The sequence below is a fragment of the Cheilinus undulatus genome, linkage group 24, assembly GCF_018320785.1.
Source record: "Cheilinus undulatus linkage group 24, ASM1832078v1, whole genome shotgun sequence".
In the NCBI taxonomy this organism is placed as follows: Eukaryota; Metazoa; Chordata; class Actinopteri; order Labriformes; family Labridae; genus Cheilinus; species Cheilinus undulatus.
This window is the reverse complement of record NC_054888.1, coordinates 1,667,113-1,685,499: the sequence shown is the minus strand read 5'-3', so window position 1 is coordinate 1,685,499 and position 18,387 is coordinate 1,667,113. Positions and strand designations below refer to the sequence as shown.

At 40.6% G+C, this 18,387-nt stretch overlaps 1 protein-coding gene across 2 annotated transcripts in view; it reads left to right on the top strand.

The window, feature by feature from the left end:
• The window catches only part of LOC121506035 (zinc finger protein GLI2-like), a 107,823-nt gene that overhangs the window by 76,579 nt on the left and 12,857 nt on the right, over positions 1–18,387 (top strand). For both annotated transcript variants that reach the window (XM_041781524.1, XM_041781525.1), the window contains exons 6-9: positions 3,658–3,859; positions 4,112–4,301; positions 5,509–5,619; positions 11,712–11,852. In XM_041781524.1, the coding sequence (XP_041637458.1) occupies positions 3,658–3,859; positions 4,112–4,301; positions 5,509–5,619; positions 11,712–11,852 (644 nt within the window). The remainder of the gene's footprint in view (positions 1–3,657; positions 3,860–4,111; positions 4,302–5,508; positions 5,620–11,711; positions 11,853–18,387) is intronic.

The window sequence follows — 18,387 nt, the reverse complement described above, 5'->3', positions numbered from 1 at the left end:
GGAAGGAGCTGAAGTCTCAGAGCTCTCATTTCTAACCAGATAACATATGTTAGAGACTTGTACACGCTTAGGAACGACCTGTGAGCTCTTTGAGTCATTAAGGACGGCAGTGAGAGTAAATAACAGAGAAAGAAAGGGTTGATTCACACCAGGCTACGTCTTTAAAATGGTTTTATAATGCTGGGACAGGCACCTTACACCATTATCTGAAAATAAAAGGAGGTTTATATAAACTATAATTATTGGAGGCCTTATACCTGTGCTAACATTCTCATAAACCTGTGTTGTTAAGAAGAAAGACAAAAATGCCAAGTGCTGCAGCTCCACATAGTATTCATCAGTAGCTACCAGGCCTGCCTGCAGAACTGTCCCCCAAAAACCCTGAGACTGGACCCCTAAAAACCCAGAGACTGGACCCCTAAAAACCCAGAGAATGGACCCCTAAAAACCCAGAGAATGGACCCCCAAAAACCCAGAGAATGGACCCCTAAAAACCCAGAGAATGGACCCCCAAAAACCCAGAGAATGGACCCCTAAAAACCCAGAGAATGGACCCATAAAACCGAGAGAATGGACCCCCAAAAACCCAGAGAATGGACCCCCAAAAACCCAGAGAATGGACCCATAAAACCGAGAGAATGGACCCCCAAAAACCCAGAGAATGGACCCCTGAAACCCAGAGAATGAACCCCTAAAAAAACCAAGAGAATAGACCCCTAAAAACCCAGAGAAAGGACCCCTAAAAACCCAGAGAAAGGACCCCTAAAAACCCAGAGAATGGACCCATAAAAACCCAGAGAATGGACCCCTAAAAACCAAGAGAATAGACCCTGAAACACCAGAGAATGGACCCTGAAACACCAGAGAATGGACCCCTAAAAACCCAGAGAAAGGACCCCTAAAAACCCAGAGAAAGGACCCCTAAAAACCCAGAGAATGGACCCCTAAAAACCCAGAGAATGGACCCCTAAAAACCCAGAGAATGGACCCCTAAAAACCCAGAGAAAGGACCCCTAAAAACCCAGAGAAAGGACCCCTAAAAACCCAGAGAAAGGACCCCTAAAAACCCAGAGAATGGACCCCTAAAAAACCAGAGAATGGACCCCTAAAAAACCAGAGAAAGGACCCCTGAAACCCAGAGAATGGGCCGTCGCAGTTCTGATGGATTTACCGTATCATTAGCATTGATGCTAGCGTCCTGGCTAACAGTTAGCTCATTTAGGAGCTGAAAAGTGTGTCAAACGTTTTGGGGTCTGATGTTGACTCTGTCTAATTTTGACATTTTGCCACGTTTTTAACCATTTTTGACCCATTTTCACCATCAGATTTACAATTATTTAATTATTTCACGGCTAAAGTTGTCACAGTTTCTTCTACTTTCTTACTTTAGTCCAGTGTTCCCACCCACGTTGTCATTACCTAAAGTTTAGTTTGTTTAGTTTTTTAGTTTATCAGTTCATTTGACAGGGGCCATGCAAAACAAAACTGTCAAGCCAGAGTTAGCTATAAAGCTAATTTTCATCTGTGGTCCCTGGGCAGGAGATGTAAAAGAATAAACAACACAAATGATAAAAACAAACATACCAACATTTAAAACAATACATACTCAACAACAGTCCATAACTAAAAACTACACATTTGAAATTACAAGGAGGAGGAGTTAATTTAGTTTTAAAAATACTATAATGTACCACGGCATTAAAAATAAAATCCATTTTTTGTTGCTCTGATCAGAGTGGTTATTATTCAGGTTAATATAAAACAGTTATCACAGCTTTACTGTGGACCATGGTTCTGCTGACCTCCACAGGCCCTCCATGTGGCGGGACCCCAGTAAGCCCCATTTTTTGTCTCTGCTTGGAGGCTAATCTTCTCCTGCCTGTTTGTATTTGTTGATCTATCTGCTACCATGGCCTATCTTAGGGGAGTATAAATGACTAAATTAAAAAGATAAAACGCCATTATCAACTCCAACAATCCAACAAATCTGCTCAGAAATTCTCTCCATGAAACAATAAACCTATGAAATATTTTGGCAGCAGATTCAGGTCAGAGAATCATAAATAAAAACACATTTTTAAGCTCCTAATATCTCTCTTAGAGAGTATTATGACCTAAAACTGTCAAAGACATTTAATTCTATCAATAACTGTTTTTATTCACCTCCTCTGTAGAAGAAGAGTTTATATCCCGTCCTGGTCTGAATCTAAATTTGAGATCGATCGGGCCGCTCTGCATACATTTCCTCTCAGCTGAAATCAATCCTCAGTAAATTGCCCTCATTTACCACGGTGGAGCACGGCCGACTGCGATGTTTATCTGAGGTGATTACAGGGAACTGTTGTGGGAAGATTGATTAGTCATGTCTGAATGTTAATGAGGTGGGCAGATGTCAGAGCCGCTGCTACAGTCGGTCTCACAGACATGAGATTCACTCTTTCTCATCCCTGTGGAGGAATGTTGTCCCATTCTTCTTTGCAGAATTGGTTTAATTGGTTTAAGGTCATGCCACAGCATCTCAGTCAGATCTAAGTCCAGACTTTGACTAGACCACTCCAGAACCTTCAGTCCTCCAAGTCCAGTCAGAGGTGGACTTGCTGGTGTGTTCTTCTAGAGAGCAGAATTCATGGTTCTAGTGGTCCAAGTCCTTGTCCAGACCATCACACTACCACCACCACGTCTGACTGTTGGTCTGATGTTGTTTTGATGGGATGCTGAGTTAGTTTAAACCTTCATTAGTCCAGAGAGGCCTGCAGGTCTTTCAATATTGTTCTGGGTTCTTCTGGGACCTCCTGGATAAGACGTCCATGCGGTCTTGGAGTCATGTTGGTAGGCCGGCCACTCCTGGGAAGGTTCACCACTGTTCACAGTTTTCCCCACTTGTGGATAATGGTTCTCTACACAGTTGGCTGGAGTCCCCAAGCCTTAGAAATAGCCAGCAACTCCTGAGAGGGACCACTATTGTTCAAAAGTTTTCCCTTTTGTAGATAATGGCTCTCACTGTAGTTTGCGGGAGTCCTGAAGCCACTCCTGGGAAGGTTCACCAGTGTTTAAAGTTTTCTCCATTTGTGGATAATGGATCTCAAAGCTTTAGACAAAGCTTTGTGGCATTTGTTGAATTTGTGTCTCTGGACCAGATTTCCCGAGCGTTAGGAGAGTTTTCCTAGCAGACTTTCCTGTTCCTCAGTGAGGTTTTATTCGAGGATCTCTCTCAGCTCCACTACTCTGTATCAGCCGTGAGTGAATCTCTGCTCTTACTGGCAGAGCCGTCCTGTGTCTGTGGGGTTTGAGTGTCGCTGTGAGGCCGCAGCAACATCCATCACAGCCCTCCGTCCTGTTAGCGAGCGACACGGCCGTTGTGAGCTGTGACTCTTTAGATTTCAGGAGTCATTCGTTTGGATGGAGAGTGGTTAGAGTCTCTGAGGAGGGCGGAGGATGTCTTTGGATCAGATTTGAAGGGATTTGGGGTCAGGATGGAGGATGTGGAGCATTCATCACCTCTGTCACATTAGCAGCAGCTACATGTGGATGAATAATCATCACCAGAAGAAATCTCAGATCATGTTTTAGCTGCGAAATCTCTCTCTGCATGCTCAGTGAAATCTGGGTGAGGTGCACCTTGGGAAATGGAGTCCTGACTCACCTTTGCGTCCACAGTGTCGAGGTTCTCCAGCCCCAGACTGACGCCGCGGCTGAGCAGGAAGCGAGCGCTGTCCATCTCGCCGCTGTCGGACGCCAGCATCGACCTGCAGACGATGATCCGCACCTCGCCAAACTCGCTGGTCGCCTACATCAACAATTCACGGTCCAGCTCGGCGGCCAGCAGCTCCTACGGACACCTGTCGGTGGGAGGGATCAGGTAAGTCTTTAAATGGAAACTGAATCCTTGTAGTTCTTTTTTAGCCTCTCTTGGTTTTCTTTCGTTTGTTTTCTCCTGTTCGCACGCTTCTTCCTTCTCCTCGTTTTACCTTTTCATTGCTGTCTCTCTCTCTTTCATCATCTTTGATCGACCTCTGTGTCGTCTCTCAACAATCACATCCAATCCTGATAAGCTCATTAAACCTTGCAGACTGATGTGTTTCTCACAGTCACGTTGGCTTCTTTCCCTCAGCCCGTCCTTCCCCTTCCCTCATCCCATCAACCCGATGGCCTACCAGCAGCTTCTCTCCCAGCAGCGAGGGCTCAGCGCCTTCGGCCACACGCCTCCTCTCATCCAGGCGCCGCCCTCATTTTCCAGTCGCCAGCCGGGCCTTGGCCTCTCATCGCTGCCCCCCTCTGGCCACAACGACCTGACGTCAAAGGTAAAAATAGACATATCGATAACATTTACAAGTCAGTCCTGGTGAAAACTTATATATTTTGGTGCTTTTGTGCATGTGCATCAAAAACTGGCTCCACAGTGCCCCCTAGATTACTTTTTTAAATGGCTCCTCCCACTGGTTTAAGCTACAAGCATGAAAATCAGTACACATATGCATCATGTTCATACAAACAAAAAACTAGTTTACTGTCTTCATAGAAAATGTACAGGAAGTGAGATAATAGAGGGTAAAGGTCAAAATGTTGTTGATTTTGGGGAAATTTCCAAGTGTCAAATTTGAACCAATTCCTCCGAGGGATTTTATCTAATTGACACCAAATTTTTTTCTCTAATTCTTAAGAAGTGAAAGATCCAAAGTTGTACAGGGCTCGAGTTTTCACCCTAGTGCAGGGCCATAATCAGGGGCCAAAGTCGAAGGACAAATCTTGGCACTGTGCCAAAAATATAGTTCATTTTAACTGAGTTGTGCTTCGGTCGGTCATCACCAAACTTCACAAGCATGCTAACACTTCCAGGCAGAACACATTCATCTTTAGAATTTTCCACTTTGACACAGCGCCCCCTGCTGGCAACAGAACGGGACTTTAGCTGTACCCGTGACTGCTGCTATCAAGGTTCAAGTCTGGTATAATGACATTCACAGTCACAGAGAGGTTCAGAATAAACCGGTGGATGAATGGTTGTAATTCCAGTGATTTCTCTGTGAGTTTGTGAGGAAATTCCCTGTCTTTACCCTCCCCGTATTTCTCTCTGGCATGGCCTGAACAAACTCTTTAACCAGATCTGCTCCTTGTTCAAACAGTTTGTCCTCAGGTGGATTCTGTTTGCGTTTCTCTGTTTTGATTTGCGGCGTCGGCCCCGGCGTGTGCAGCGTCCCCTCCGAAGTGAATGCTCTGTGCGGGAGACGGTTCAGAGGGGAACACATCATTTCCCCCCTCCCACACACTCCTACCATGGTTTTACTTGAGTAAAAGAGTGAAGTCAGCTGTGACTCAGCTGAAATGACAATGTAGGTCAGCGGGTGACGAGGGCTCAGACATGACAAGTGACTGTTTCTGTTTTACGTGGGGATTTAAAGACATCTAAAATAAAGAAAGGGAACCACTTGTTTTATTTCTGTAATTATCAAATTTGAGGCTGAAAAAGAAACCCATATTGATCCTAATTCTTCTCTTTCCTGTCCTCAGAACCCTGGTGGAGACCCTGCTGTCAGCAGCTCGGTTGACCCCATGATGACCAAAAGATCCAAAGTTAAGAGTGAATCAGAGGGACTGAGGCCGACGTCTCCATGTTCACCGGTATGAAAAATCTGAGTTCTCACTCTGATGTATGCAATAGCTTATAATACTGACAGAAATACTGACGCTCAACTGATTAGGGATGCAGTCACATGATATCTGTATGGGTTGGTATCAGCACACAAAACTTTATCACTATTTGAAGATACAAACATTTTTGCAAAAAGGGATAATGAACCAAAATCAGCTGATATATTGGCTATCTGTACCCGTCTTTACTGGCTCAAAATATCAGCCTATATCAGCAGCTAATAATCAACCATATTAGTATAAATATCGACCTATGTGGTCTACAAATATAAGCCTATATCATCTGTCACTGTCAGCTTAATCAGCTGTAAATAATGACCACAATAAATAAATAAATTTCTACCTTATTGGCTGTAGATATTGGCCCACATTTACTATAAATATAAGCGGTAAATGTCTTCCTATATCAGCCCTTAATATTGGCCAATATTAACCTTGAATATCGGCCTAATTTAGTCTTAATATATAATATAATATAATATAATATAAATATCAAGTTTTATAAGAAAAAATGAAGCCTATAACAGCCTTGAATACTGGCCTATTTTGGCCTTAAAAATTAGCCTATATTAGCTTTGAATACTGGCCTATTTTGGCCTTAAAATTAGCCTATATTAGCTTTGAATACTGGCCTATTTTGGCCTTAAAATTAGCCTATATAAGCTTTGAATACTGGCCTATTTTGGCCTTAAAATTAGCCTATATTAGCTTTGAATACTGGCCTATTTAGGCCCTAAAATAAGCCTATATTAGCTTTGAATACTGGCCTATTTGGCCTTAAACTTAGCCTATATTAGCCTTGAATACTGGCCTATTTTGGCCTTAAAAATTGGCCTATATTAGCTTAGAATACCGGCTAATTTTGGCCTTAAACTAAGCCTATATTAGCCTTGAATACTGGCCTATTTTGGCCTTAAAAATTGGCCTGTATTAGCCTTGAATACTGGCCTATTTTGGCCTTAAACTTAGCCTATATTAGCCTTGAATACTGGCCTATTTTGGCCTTAAACTTAGCCTATATTAGCCTTGAATACTGGCCTATTTTGGCCTTAAAATTAGCCTATATTAGCCTTGAATACTAGCCTATTTAGGCCCTAAAAATTAGCCTATATTAGCCTCGAATACTGGCCTATTTTGGCCTTAAAAATTGGCCTATAGTAGCTTTGAATACTGACCTATTTTGGCCTTAAAAATTGGCCTATATTAGCTTTGAATACTGGCCTATTTTGGCCTTAAAATTAGCCTATATAAGCTTTGAATACTGGCCTATTTTGGCCTTAAAATTAGCCTATATAAGCTTTGAATACTGGCCTATTTAGGCCCTAAAATAAGCCTATATTAGCTTTGAATACTGGCCTATTTGGCCTTAAACTTAGCCTATATTAGCCTTGAATACTGGCCTATTTTGGCCTTAAAAATTGGCCTATATTAGCTTTGAATACTGACCTATTTTGGCCTTAAAAATTGGCCTATATTAGCTTTGAATACCGGCTAATTTTGGCCTTAAACTAAGCCTATATTAGCCTTAAATACTGGCCTATTTTGGCCTTAAAAATTGGCCTGTATTAGCCTTGAATACTGGCCTATTTTGGCCTTAAACTTAGCCTATATTAGCCTTGAATACTGGCCTATTTTGGCCTTAAACTTAGCCTATATTAGCCTTGAATACTGGCCTATTTTGGCCTTAAAATTAGCCTATATTAGCCTTGAATACTAGCCTATTTAGGCCCTAAAAATTGGCCTGTATTAGCCTTGAATACTGGCCTATTTTGGCCTTAAACTTAGCCTATATTAGCTTTGAATACCAGCCTATTTTGGCCTTAAACTAAGCCTACATTAGCCTTGAATACTGGCCTATTTTGGCCTTAAACTTAGCCTATATTAGCCTTGAATACTGGCCTATTTAGTCCCTAAAAATTAGCCTATATTAGCCTTGAATACTGGCCTATATTGGCCTTAAAAATTGGCCTATATTAGCTTTGAATACCGGCCTATGTTGGCCTTACACTTAGCCTATATTAGCCTTGAATACTGGCCTATTTTGGCCTTAAACTTAGCCTGTATTAGCCTTGAATACTGGCCTATTTTGGCCTTAAAAATTGGCCTATATTAGCTTTGAATACTGACCTATTTTGGCCTTAAAAATTGGCCTATATTAGCCTTGAATACTGACCTATTTTGGCCTTAAACTTAGCCTATATTAGCCTTGAATACTGGCCTATTTTGGCCTTAAACTTAGTCTATATTAGCCTTGAATACTGGCCTATTTTGGCCTTAAACTTAGCCTATATTAGCCTTGAATACTGGCCTATTTTGGCCTTAAAAATTGGCCTATATTAGCCTTGAATACAGGCCTATTTGGCCTTAAACTTAGCCTATATTAGCTTTGAATACAGACCTATTTTGGCCTTAAACTTAGCCTATATTAGCCTTGAATACTGGCGTATTTTGGCCTTAAAAATTGGCCTATATTAGCTTTGAATACCGGCCTATTTTGGCCTTAAAATTAGCCTATATTAGCTTTGAATACTGGCCTATTTTGGCCTTAAAATTAGCCTTTATTAGCCTTGAATACTGGCCTATTTAGTCCCTAAAAATTAGCCTATATTAGCCTTGAATACTGGCCTATATTGGCCTTTAAAATTAGCCTATATTAGCTTTGAATACCGGCCTATGTTGGCCTTAAACTTAGCCTATATTAGCCTTGAATACTGGCCTATTTTGGCCTTAAACTTAGCCTGTAGTAGCCTTGAATACTGGCCTATTTTGGCCTTAAAAATTGGCCTATATTAGCCTTGAATACTGGCCTATTTTGGCCTTAAAAATTATCCTATATTAGCCTTGAATACTGGCCTATATCACCTGTAAATTACATTAAGTTAAAGAAAGTTTGATGATTTTAGCTAAGACAAACAGACCCACTTCAGCCTAATTTATTTGAAAGCCCTGATGTTTAAGAATGACCTTTAGAAAATCCCAGAGAGAATGATTTAAAAATGTCTGACCTATCTTTGATGCTCCTAAAAGATGTTTACTGTGTAGAGCATTTTTTAAAAATCTCTGAATCGTGTGGATGCTGAAGGACTGATTTAAAAACAGCATGTTTGTCATTTTTTTTGTGTGTGTCAGGACAGTTTGACAAGTCATGACCTCCAGTTTTATCATTTTTGTGTTTCCCTGACACTGAAGTCTGGACTCGTGGCCCCCTGGAGCCCCCTGGAGCCCCCAGTGCCCCGGCTGTAAAAGACATGGCAGATAAAGAAAATCTCCACATGATAAGAGCTGTGCAGCCCCCCTCCTCTCTCGGCGGCCACTGTAAACTGTGCCACAGCACTTCATTTTCATGAAATATTGGCCGGGCTTTATTGTCATGTGAGGAGCCTTTTTCTCTCTCTTTTGACAAATTTGCGGCTCCTCTCCGATAGCGAGGCAGCTTCGGGCTTGATGCATGGGGACGGCGGTGCTCGCAGTCGTCTTGGGGCCACCAGAATTGATGAAGATAGCGTGCGTGGGGCAGAGACAAACATGCTGCAGTCAGCACGTTGTGTGGAAGTATGTGAAGATGTGTGGAAGTGTGTTTTTGTGTTGGGGAGTGTACAGGAAGCCGAATGGGACAAACTTAGTGTCAGTTTCTCATGTACAGCTGTCTATGTGAGGATTATTTAAGACCACGAGTGTGGACTGTGGGCTTTTCTGGAAACTAAAAAGTTTTTACACCTGGAATAGTTTTGGTAAGTCTTGGTTTTAAATTTTGGAAAGTCATGGAGGATGTTTACAGGAAACATTAGCAGGGATTTTTGGTCATTCAGATACTGAGTAAATTAAGTGGATGCTTCTCAGTGAAGATGTTTGATATCCAACAGCTCAGACTGGATAAAAAAGGTTGGAATGGTAGTTCATAAGGGAACGCCGCACATTAAACACCGTCCCATTGGCTGATGGGAAAGTATGGCTTTATTTATGTTACTGAGTGATGGGAATGGTAGCTCATCTCAGAAACAGGGATAATTTGCCTCAGCTCAGAAAAAAGAGCCAGTCTTTAGCTCCAAAACTGACTTCATTTGGTACAAATATACTTCTTTATGTCTTTAAAACCCACAACAGATGGAAAAAGAAACTGTGAAATGAGAGCCGGCCCCTATTGTTCACAGAAGGATGTTCATGAACGACACTTTGCACCTCCGTTTAACTTGTTGTCTTTTTTGGAACAATTTAAGCTTTTTGTCTTTAAAAGAAAAAAAAAAAAGGAATCCATCTCTGAAATGGGAGCCAACATAATCCAACTCATCTGCCAATGGCACATTATGACTCCCATGTAACGTCATCATTTGGTACAATTTGATTTTTTTTTTTATGTCTTTAAACCTGCAAAAAAAAGTGAACAATATCTCAGATGAGAGCCAGCTCTCATTGTTCACAAGAAGAGCCAGCTCTTAGAACCAGCTCGTCCGTGAACGACACTTTACAACCCCCTCAGAATTTGTCATTTTGAATTGAGTTCTTTTTAACCAGTAATTTATCTCTCTATCATTATGGGAACACAGAAATACCAAAAACTTTTCTCTTAAGCTGGCTGTCCTTTGTTGGCAATTTTTGGAAAAGTGGATGGAACTAAGCTAATTCAATCTAACCAATCTAACTATGGCCTACTGTTTGGAGGGAAAAGCCTCAAGCTTACCAACATTCCATTCTCTGATGTCATCCTTTAAAGTCTTTGATTGGCTTTAAAGAGATGATGTCATCCTTTAAAGTCTTTGATGGGCTTTAGAGGATGATGTCATCCTTTGAAGCCTTTGATTGGCTTTAGAGAGATGATGTCATCCTTTAAAGTCTTTGATGGGCTTTAGAGGATGATGTCATCCTTTAAAGTCTTTGATTGGCTTTAAAGAGATGATGTCATCCTTTAAAACTTTGATGGGCTTTAGAGGATGATGTCATCCTTTGAAGCCTTTGATTGGCTTTAGAGAATGATGTCATCCTTTAAAACTTTGAGGGGCTTTAGAGGATGATGTCATCCTTTAAAACTTTGATTGGCTTTAGAGGATGAGGTCATCCTTTAAAACTTTGATTGGCTTCAGAAGATGATGTCATCCTTTAAAGTCTTTGATGGGCTTTAATGGATGACATCATCCTCTAAAGCCTTGGAGGGGCTTTAGAGGATGATGTCATCCTTTAAAGCCTTTGATTGGCTTTAAAGAGATGACATCATCCTTTAAAACCTTTGGTGGGCTTTAGAGGATGATGTCATCCTTTAAAGTTTTTGATTGGCTTTAGAGGATGATGTCATCCTTTAAAGTTTTTGATTGGCTTTAGAGGATGATGTCATCAAAGCCTATAAAACATTTCTTTCTTTCCCCTTGCTTTCAGTCTTGTCCCCTCATAGAGTGACCTTTAAAAGCATGTTTTATGACAACAAGAGGGAGAAAAGCAGTTAAAAAGGCACCATTCAGATTTCAGCTAATTCTGTGGTTTAAGAAGAGTATGTAAGCATATTATAGAATATTTTCATATTCTCTACAGACTTGTTTGAATAGGTTTAAAGTCGTGTCCCATGGAGGTTTTTTAAGTTTACATGTGCTGTGAGTACTTTTGGTCTTTTTGCAGATTTGTGAAGTCTTTGCCAAGCATCTCAAAGCTCTGACTCTCTCCGGCTGAGATTTTGATCCCCAGTTCAAACATTTGGATTGTTTGAAACCCAAAGATGCTTCTGTGGTGTTTGTGTTTTCTCAGTGCTTTATTACAGAGGAAGGCTGAGCTGTAAACAGTCACGTGTCTGTTTTCTGGTCCAGGTTGTCAAAACAAACCTGATTCCAACCTCTTTAACTCCAGTGAAGCATGGTGGACTTCCATCTGTAATTTACCGTCTCTGGTGTAAAACATACGAACAAACAGCTGATTAGGAGTCCACACAGCTGTACTTTAGGCTCTAAACTCTTCCACATGTGTTTGGAGAAAACACGCCTTCACAAATGGAAAACAGAATGTAGGTCAGCGTGACGATAAATCACAAAACAAGCTTGTTTTATGCTTCTGCTCTGATGAGATCTGTCATTTCTCCACAGAATCATCACAGCAGTTTGCTGGACTTGAAGGACGACGTGGATCGGGATGAGTGTAAGCAGGAGCCGGAGACCGTGTACGAGACCAACTGTCACTGGGAGGGCTGCAGCAAAGAGTACGACACCCAGGACCAGCTAGTCCATGTGAGTGGACCGACATCCTGCCATCTAGGGGACGTTCATGTGATAAACACAATCTGACAGCAATACGATCACTAACACAGCTCTTTAAGACACCACGATCCTGTAATCTCAAAACCAGCGCTCTGAAATGAAAGATCATGCGGTTAAAAATAGATTTAAACAGCATTATGCCTGTTCTAGATCATCTCTGAACACCTGAGGCTGGTTTCACAGCAGGAACCTGGCCTGGAGTACACAGCCTCAAAAATCTGGTCTCATTTGGCCAGTGTGAACAGTCTCAGGCATGGTCGGGGGGGTGAACGCAAGCTTCAAGCGCTAACTTATAACTGAGACCAGCTGACTTGCACTGATTCCCTCTAAGCACGCTATTGGCTGCTTGCTGCCAACCGCTTTAGCCTGCATACTCTTTGCTGCTTCCTCTGCAAGCCACTTTTTGTAACCCTCCTCCACCCCAGCTCCTCTTTTATAATCAGTCATTCTGCTGCTCTGCTGCTTCTCTCCCTGCCTCAGGCTGTCCTTGTAGACACAGGAAAGGCAGGAACATGTGCTGTTCCTGCTTGATGCTTCCCCCCGTCAACCCAGCGTTTGAGGTCGACCACTACAACCGTCTGCTCTGCATTTTAACATCAAAACAAGAAGCCAATGACTGTGCTCTTCCAGAGTAAACAGAGCTACATAATTCTGGTGCCACATAAAATCTCTGAAAGGTCAATAGTAAACTGATTTGGTAAATGTTTATCCTCAGAGCTCTGCCAATAGGAGATGAAGTAAAGAGTTTATTAGAAATATGCTCTTAATTTAGAGCACACAACAGCGCTGACTCACTGTTTTACAGGAATGACGCTGAAACGCTCCACATCGCTGCTCTAACGTCTCACAGAAGTGAAATAACGAAGGTGTTCAATGTGGGCTTCTCCTCAGACAGAGGAGTGAAGATCAATGACTGACAGGCAGCAAAAACAGCCCCCAGACCCCCTCTAATCCCCTCAGCTCCCCCCTCTCTCTCTTTGCTTCACTGGAAGTGAGGAATGCCTAAGACCCTTTTAACCAAGACTCTGCTTGTTGTGATGTGAAAAACACGATCTGATGACGGTTGGGAGGTCACGGACTGAAGGCCCAGAACCTGGATCCAGAGTAAAGTGTCAGATTCAGGTTTAGATATTATGAGGTTTTTATTAAAACCATGGAAATGCAAAGTATTTTAACTCCTGCAGCAAGGAGCCTTCCAGTCAAAACAATAACAGAAGACACTGAGAGTAGCAGGGAATTATGGGAGTAATGGGAGCACCACCTGAGAAAAATGAAGTCTGAATGGACCAAAGTCAGGACAAACGTGGGGGTCTTGGTTGACAGAACATGCTAATGCTAACACAGCTAATGTCAGAGAAGGCAGCAGCACAAAACATGAGTGGGTACAGCAACAGAACGGCAGCTTCCAGCAGCAGTTCTTGATCTGACATCAGGAGTTTCAATCTGAACTAAAAAACAGGTCAAGGTTTCTTGTGGGATCCTCACAGCCCAGTGTGACCCCTGCCACTACACTTTTGGAATTAACATAACTTTTCCTACTTTCACACTTTTAAAAGCTAATATAATGTTCAGTATATTAGTTTGGTATTATATTATATATTAGCAGAGCATTATGGGAGTAGATTACACTCTAGAGAGAGGGCAGCCTGTTAAATGTTGTTAAATAGGTCTAGTGATGCACTAAGGCTACATGGTCCTTTAAACGGAGATTTTCAAGAGGTACACTTCAAACTTTTGAGAACTGGTTGGAACTGGTGAGGTCTAGTATTTGGAAAAACAGAGCAAACATTGGCCCTCACATCTCCAGCTTCACCAACATCCCATCCTCTTCCTTTGATGATGTCATGCTTGAAGTCTTCAAAACATTCCATCCTCTTCCTTTGACGATGTCATGCTTGAAGTCTTCAAAACATTCCATCCTCTTCCTTTGACGATGTCATGCTTGAAGTCTTTAAAACATTCCATCCTCTTCCTTTGACAATGTCATTGCTTGAAGTCTTAAAAACATTCCATCCTCTTCCTTTGACGATGTCATGCTTGAAGTCTTTAAAACATTCCATCCTCTTCCTTTGATGACATCATTGCTTGAAGACTTTAAAACATTCCATCCTCTTCCTTTGATGATGTCATGCTTGAAGTCTTCAAAACATTCCATCCTCTTCCTTTGACGATGTCATGCTTGAAGTCTTCAAAACATTCCATCCTTTTCCTTTGACGATGTCATTGCTTCAAGTCTTTAAAGCATTCCATCCTGCCTTTGATGACATAATTGTTTAAAGTTTTAAAAAACATTCCATCCTCTGCCATTGATGACATCATTGCTTGAAGTCTTTAAAACATTCCATCCTCTGCCTTTGATGACATCATTGCTTGAAGACTTTAAAACATTCCATCCTCTTCCTTTGATGATGTCATGCTTGAGGTCTTTAAAACATTCCATCCTCTTCCTTTGACGATGTCATGCTTGAAGTCTTCAAAACATTCCATCCTCTTCCTTTGATGATATCATGCTTGAAGTCTTCAAAACATTCCATCCTCTTCCTTTGACGATGTCATGCTTGAAGTCTTTAAAACATTCCATCCTTTGCTTTTGATGATGTCATCCTCTAATGTCTTTTAAACATTCAATCCTCTGCCGTTGCAATGCCATCCTCTAATGTCTAAAAAACATTCCATTCTTTGCCTTTGATGACATCATTGCTTGAAGTCTTTAAAACATTCCATCCTCTTCCTTTGACGATGTCATGCTTGAAGTCTTTAAAACATTCCATCCTCTTCCTTTGACAATGTCATGCTTGAAGTCTTCAAAACATTCCATCCTTTTCCTTTGACGATGTCATTGCTTCAAGTCTTTAAAGCATTCCATCCTGCCTTTGATGACATAATTGTTTAAAGTTTTAAAAAACATTCCATCCTCTGCCATTGATGACATCATTGCTTGAAGTCTTTAAAACATTCCATCCTCTGCCTTTGATGACATCATTGCTTGAAGACTTTAAAACATTCCATCCTCTTCCTTTGATGATGTCATGCTTGAAGTCTTTAAAACATTCCATCCTCTTCCTTTGACGATGTCATTGCTTGAAGTCTTTAAAACATTCCATCCTCTTCCTTTGACAATGTCATTGCTTGAAGTCTTTAAAACATTCCATCCTCTTCCTTTGACGATGTCATGCTTGAAGTCTTTAAAACATTCCATCCTCTTCCTTTGACGATGTCATGCTTGAAGTCTTCAAAACATTCCATCCTTTTCCTTTGACGATGTCATTGCTTCAAGTCTTTAAAACATTCCATCCTCTTCCTTTGACGATGTCATGCTTGAAGTCTTCAAAACATTCCATCCTTTTCCTTTGACGATGTCATTGCTTCAAGTCTTTAAAGCATTCCATCCTCTCCCTTTGATGACATAATTGTTAAAAGTTTTAAAAAACATTCCATCCTCTGCCTCTGATGACATCATTGCTTGAAGTCTTTAAAACATTCCATCCTCTTCCTTTGACAATGTCATTGCTTGAAGTCTTTAAAACATTCCATCCTCTTCCTTTGACGATGTCATGCTTGAAGTCTTCAAAACATTCCATCCTCTTCCTTTGATGATATCATGCTTGAAGTCTTCAAAACATTCCATCCTCTTCCTTTGACGATGTCATGCTTGAAGTCTTTAAAACATTCCATCCTCTTCCTTTGACGATGTCATGCTTGAAGTCTTTAAAACATTCATCCCCTTCCTTTGACAATGTCATTGCTTGAAGTCTTTAATGCATTCCATCCTGACTTTGATGACATTATTGTTTAAAGTTTTAAAAAACATTCCATCCTCTGCCATTGATGACATCATTGCTTGAAGTCTTTAAAACATTCCATCCTCTGCCTTTGATGACATCATTGCTTGAAGACTTTAAAACATTCCATCCTCTTCCTTTGATGATGTCATGCTTGAAGTCTTTAAAACATTCCATCCTCTTCCTTTGACGATGTCATGCTTGAAGTCTTTAAAACATTCATCCCCTTCCTTTGACAATGTCATTGCTTGAAGTCTTAAAAACATTCCATCCTCTTCCTTTGACGATGTCATGCTTGAAGTCTTTAAAACATTCCATCCTCTTCCTTTGACGATGTCATGCTTGAAGTCTTTAAAACATTCCATCCTCTTCCTTTGACAATGTCATGCTTGAAGTCTTCAAAACATTCCATCCTTTTCCTTTGACGATGTCATTGCTTCAAGTCTTTAAAGCATTCCATCCTGCCTTTGATGACATAATTGTTTAAAGTTTTAAAAAACATTCCATCCTCTGCCATTGATGACATCATTGCTTGAAGTCTTTAAAACATTCCATCCTCTGCCTTTGATGACATCATTGCTTGAAGACTTTAAAACATTCCATCCTCTTCCTTTGATGATGTCATGCTTGAAGTCTTTAAAACATTCCATCCTCTTCCTTTGACGATGTCATTGCTTGAAGTCTTTAAAACATTCCATCCTCTGCCTTTGACGATGTCATTGCTTTAAGTCTTTAAAGCATTCCATCCTGCCTTTGATGACATAATTGTTTAAAGTTTTAAAAAACATTCCATCCTCTGCCACTGATGACATTATTGCTTGAAGTCTTTAAAACATTCCATCCTCTGCCTTTGATGACATCATTGCTTGAAGTCTTTAAAACATTCCATCCTCTTCCTTTGATGAAATCATGCTTGAAGTCTTTCAAAACATTCCATCCTTCTGCCTTTGATGACGATGTCATTGCTTCAAGTCTTTAAAGCATTCCATCCTCTCCCTTTGATGACATAATTGTTAAAAGTTTTAAAAAACATTCCATCCTCTGCCTCTGATGACATCATTGCTTGAAGTCTTTAAAACATTCCATCCTCTTCCTTTGATGACATCATTGCTTGAAGACTTTAAAACATTCCATCCACTGCCTTTGATGACATCATTGCTTGAAGTCTTTAAAACATTCCATCCTCTGCCTTTGATGACATCATTGCTTGAAGACTTGAAAACATTCCATCCTCTGCCTTTGATGACATCATTGCTTGAAGTCTTTAAAACATTCCATCCTCTGCCTTTGATGACATCATTGCTTGAAGTCTTTAAAACATTCCATCCTCTGCCTTTGACGATGTCATGCTTGAAGTCTTTAAAACATTCCATCCTCTTCCTTTGACGATGTCATGCTTGAAGTCTTTAAAACATTCCATCCTCTTCCTTTGACGATGTCATTGCTTGAAGTCTTTAAAACATTCCATCCTCTTCCTTTGACAATGTCATTGCTTGAAGTCTTTAAAACATTCCATCCTCTTCCTTTGACGATGTCATGCTTGAAGTCTTTAAAACATTCCATCCTCTTCCTTTGACGATGTCATGCTTCAAGTCTTCAAAACATTCCATCCTTTTCCTTTGACGATGTCATGCTTGAAGTCTTTAAAACATTCCATCCTCTTCCTTTGACGATGTCATGCTTCAAGTCTTCAAAACATTCCATCCTTTTCCTTTGACGATGTCATTGCTTCAAGTCTTTAAAACATTCCATCCTCTTCCTTTGACGATGTCATGCTTGAAGTCTTCAAAACATTCCATCCTTTTCCTTTGACGATGTCATTGCTTCAAGTCTTTAATGCATTCCATCCTGCCTTTGATGACATAATTGTTTAAAGTTTTAAAAAACATTCCATCCTCTGCCATTGATGACATCATTGCTTGAAGTCTTTAAAACATTCCATCCTCTGCCTTTGATGACATCATTGCTTGAAGACTTTAAAACATTCCATCCTCTTCCTTTGATGATGTCATGCTTGAAGTCTTTAAAACATTCCATCCTCTTCCTTTGACGATGTCATTGCTTGAAGTCTTTAAAACATTCCATCCTCTTCCTTTGACAATGTCATTGCTTGAAGTCTTAAAAACATTCCATCCTCTTCCTTTGACGATGTCATGCTTGAAGTCTTTAAAACATTCCATCCTCTTCCTTTGACGATGTCATTGCTTGAAGTCTTTAAAACATTCCATCCTCTTCCTTTGACAATGTCATGCTTGAAGTCTTTAAAACATTCCATCCTTTTCCTTTGACAATGTCATTGCTTCAAGTCTTTAAAGCATTCCATCCTGCCTTTGATGACATAATTGTTTAAAGTTTTAAAAAACATTCCATCCTCTGCCATTGATGACATCATTGCTTGAAGTCTTTAAAACATTCCATCCTCTGCCTTTGATGACATCATTGCTTGAAGACTTTAAAACATTCCATCCTCTTCCTTTGATGATGTCATGCTTGAAGTCTTTAAAACATTCCATCCTCTTCCTTTGACGATGTCATTGCTTGAAGTCTTTAAAACATTCCATCCTCTTCCTTTGACGATGTCATTGCTTTAAGTCTTTAAAGCATTCCATCCTGCCTTTGATGACATAATTGTTTAAAGTTTTAAAAAACATTCCATCCTCTGCCACTGATGACATTATTGCTTGAAGTCTTTAAAACATTCCATCCTCTGCCTTTGATGACAT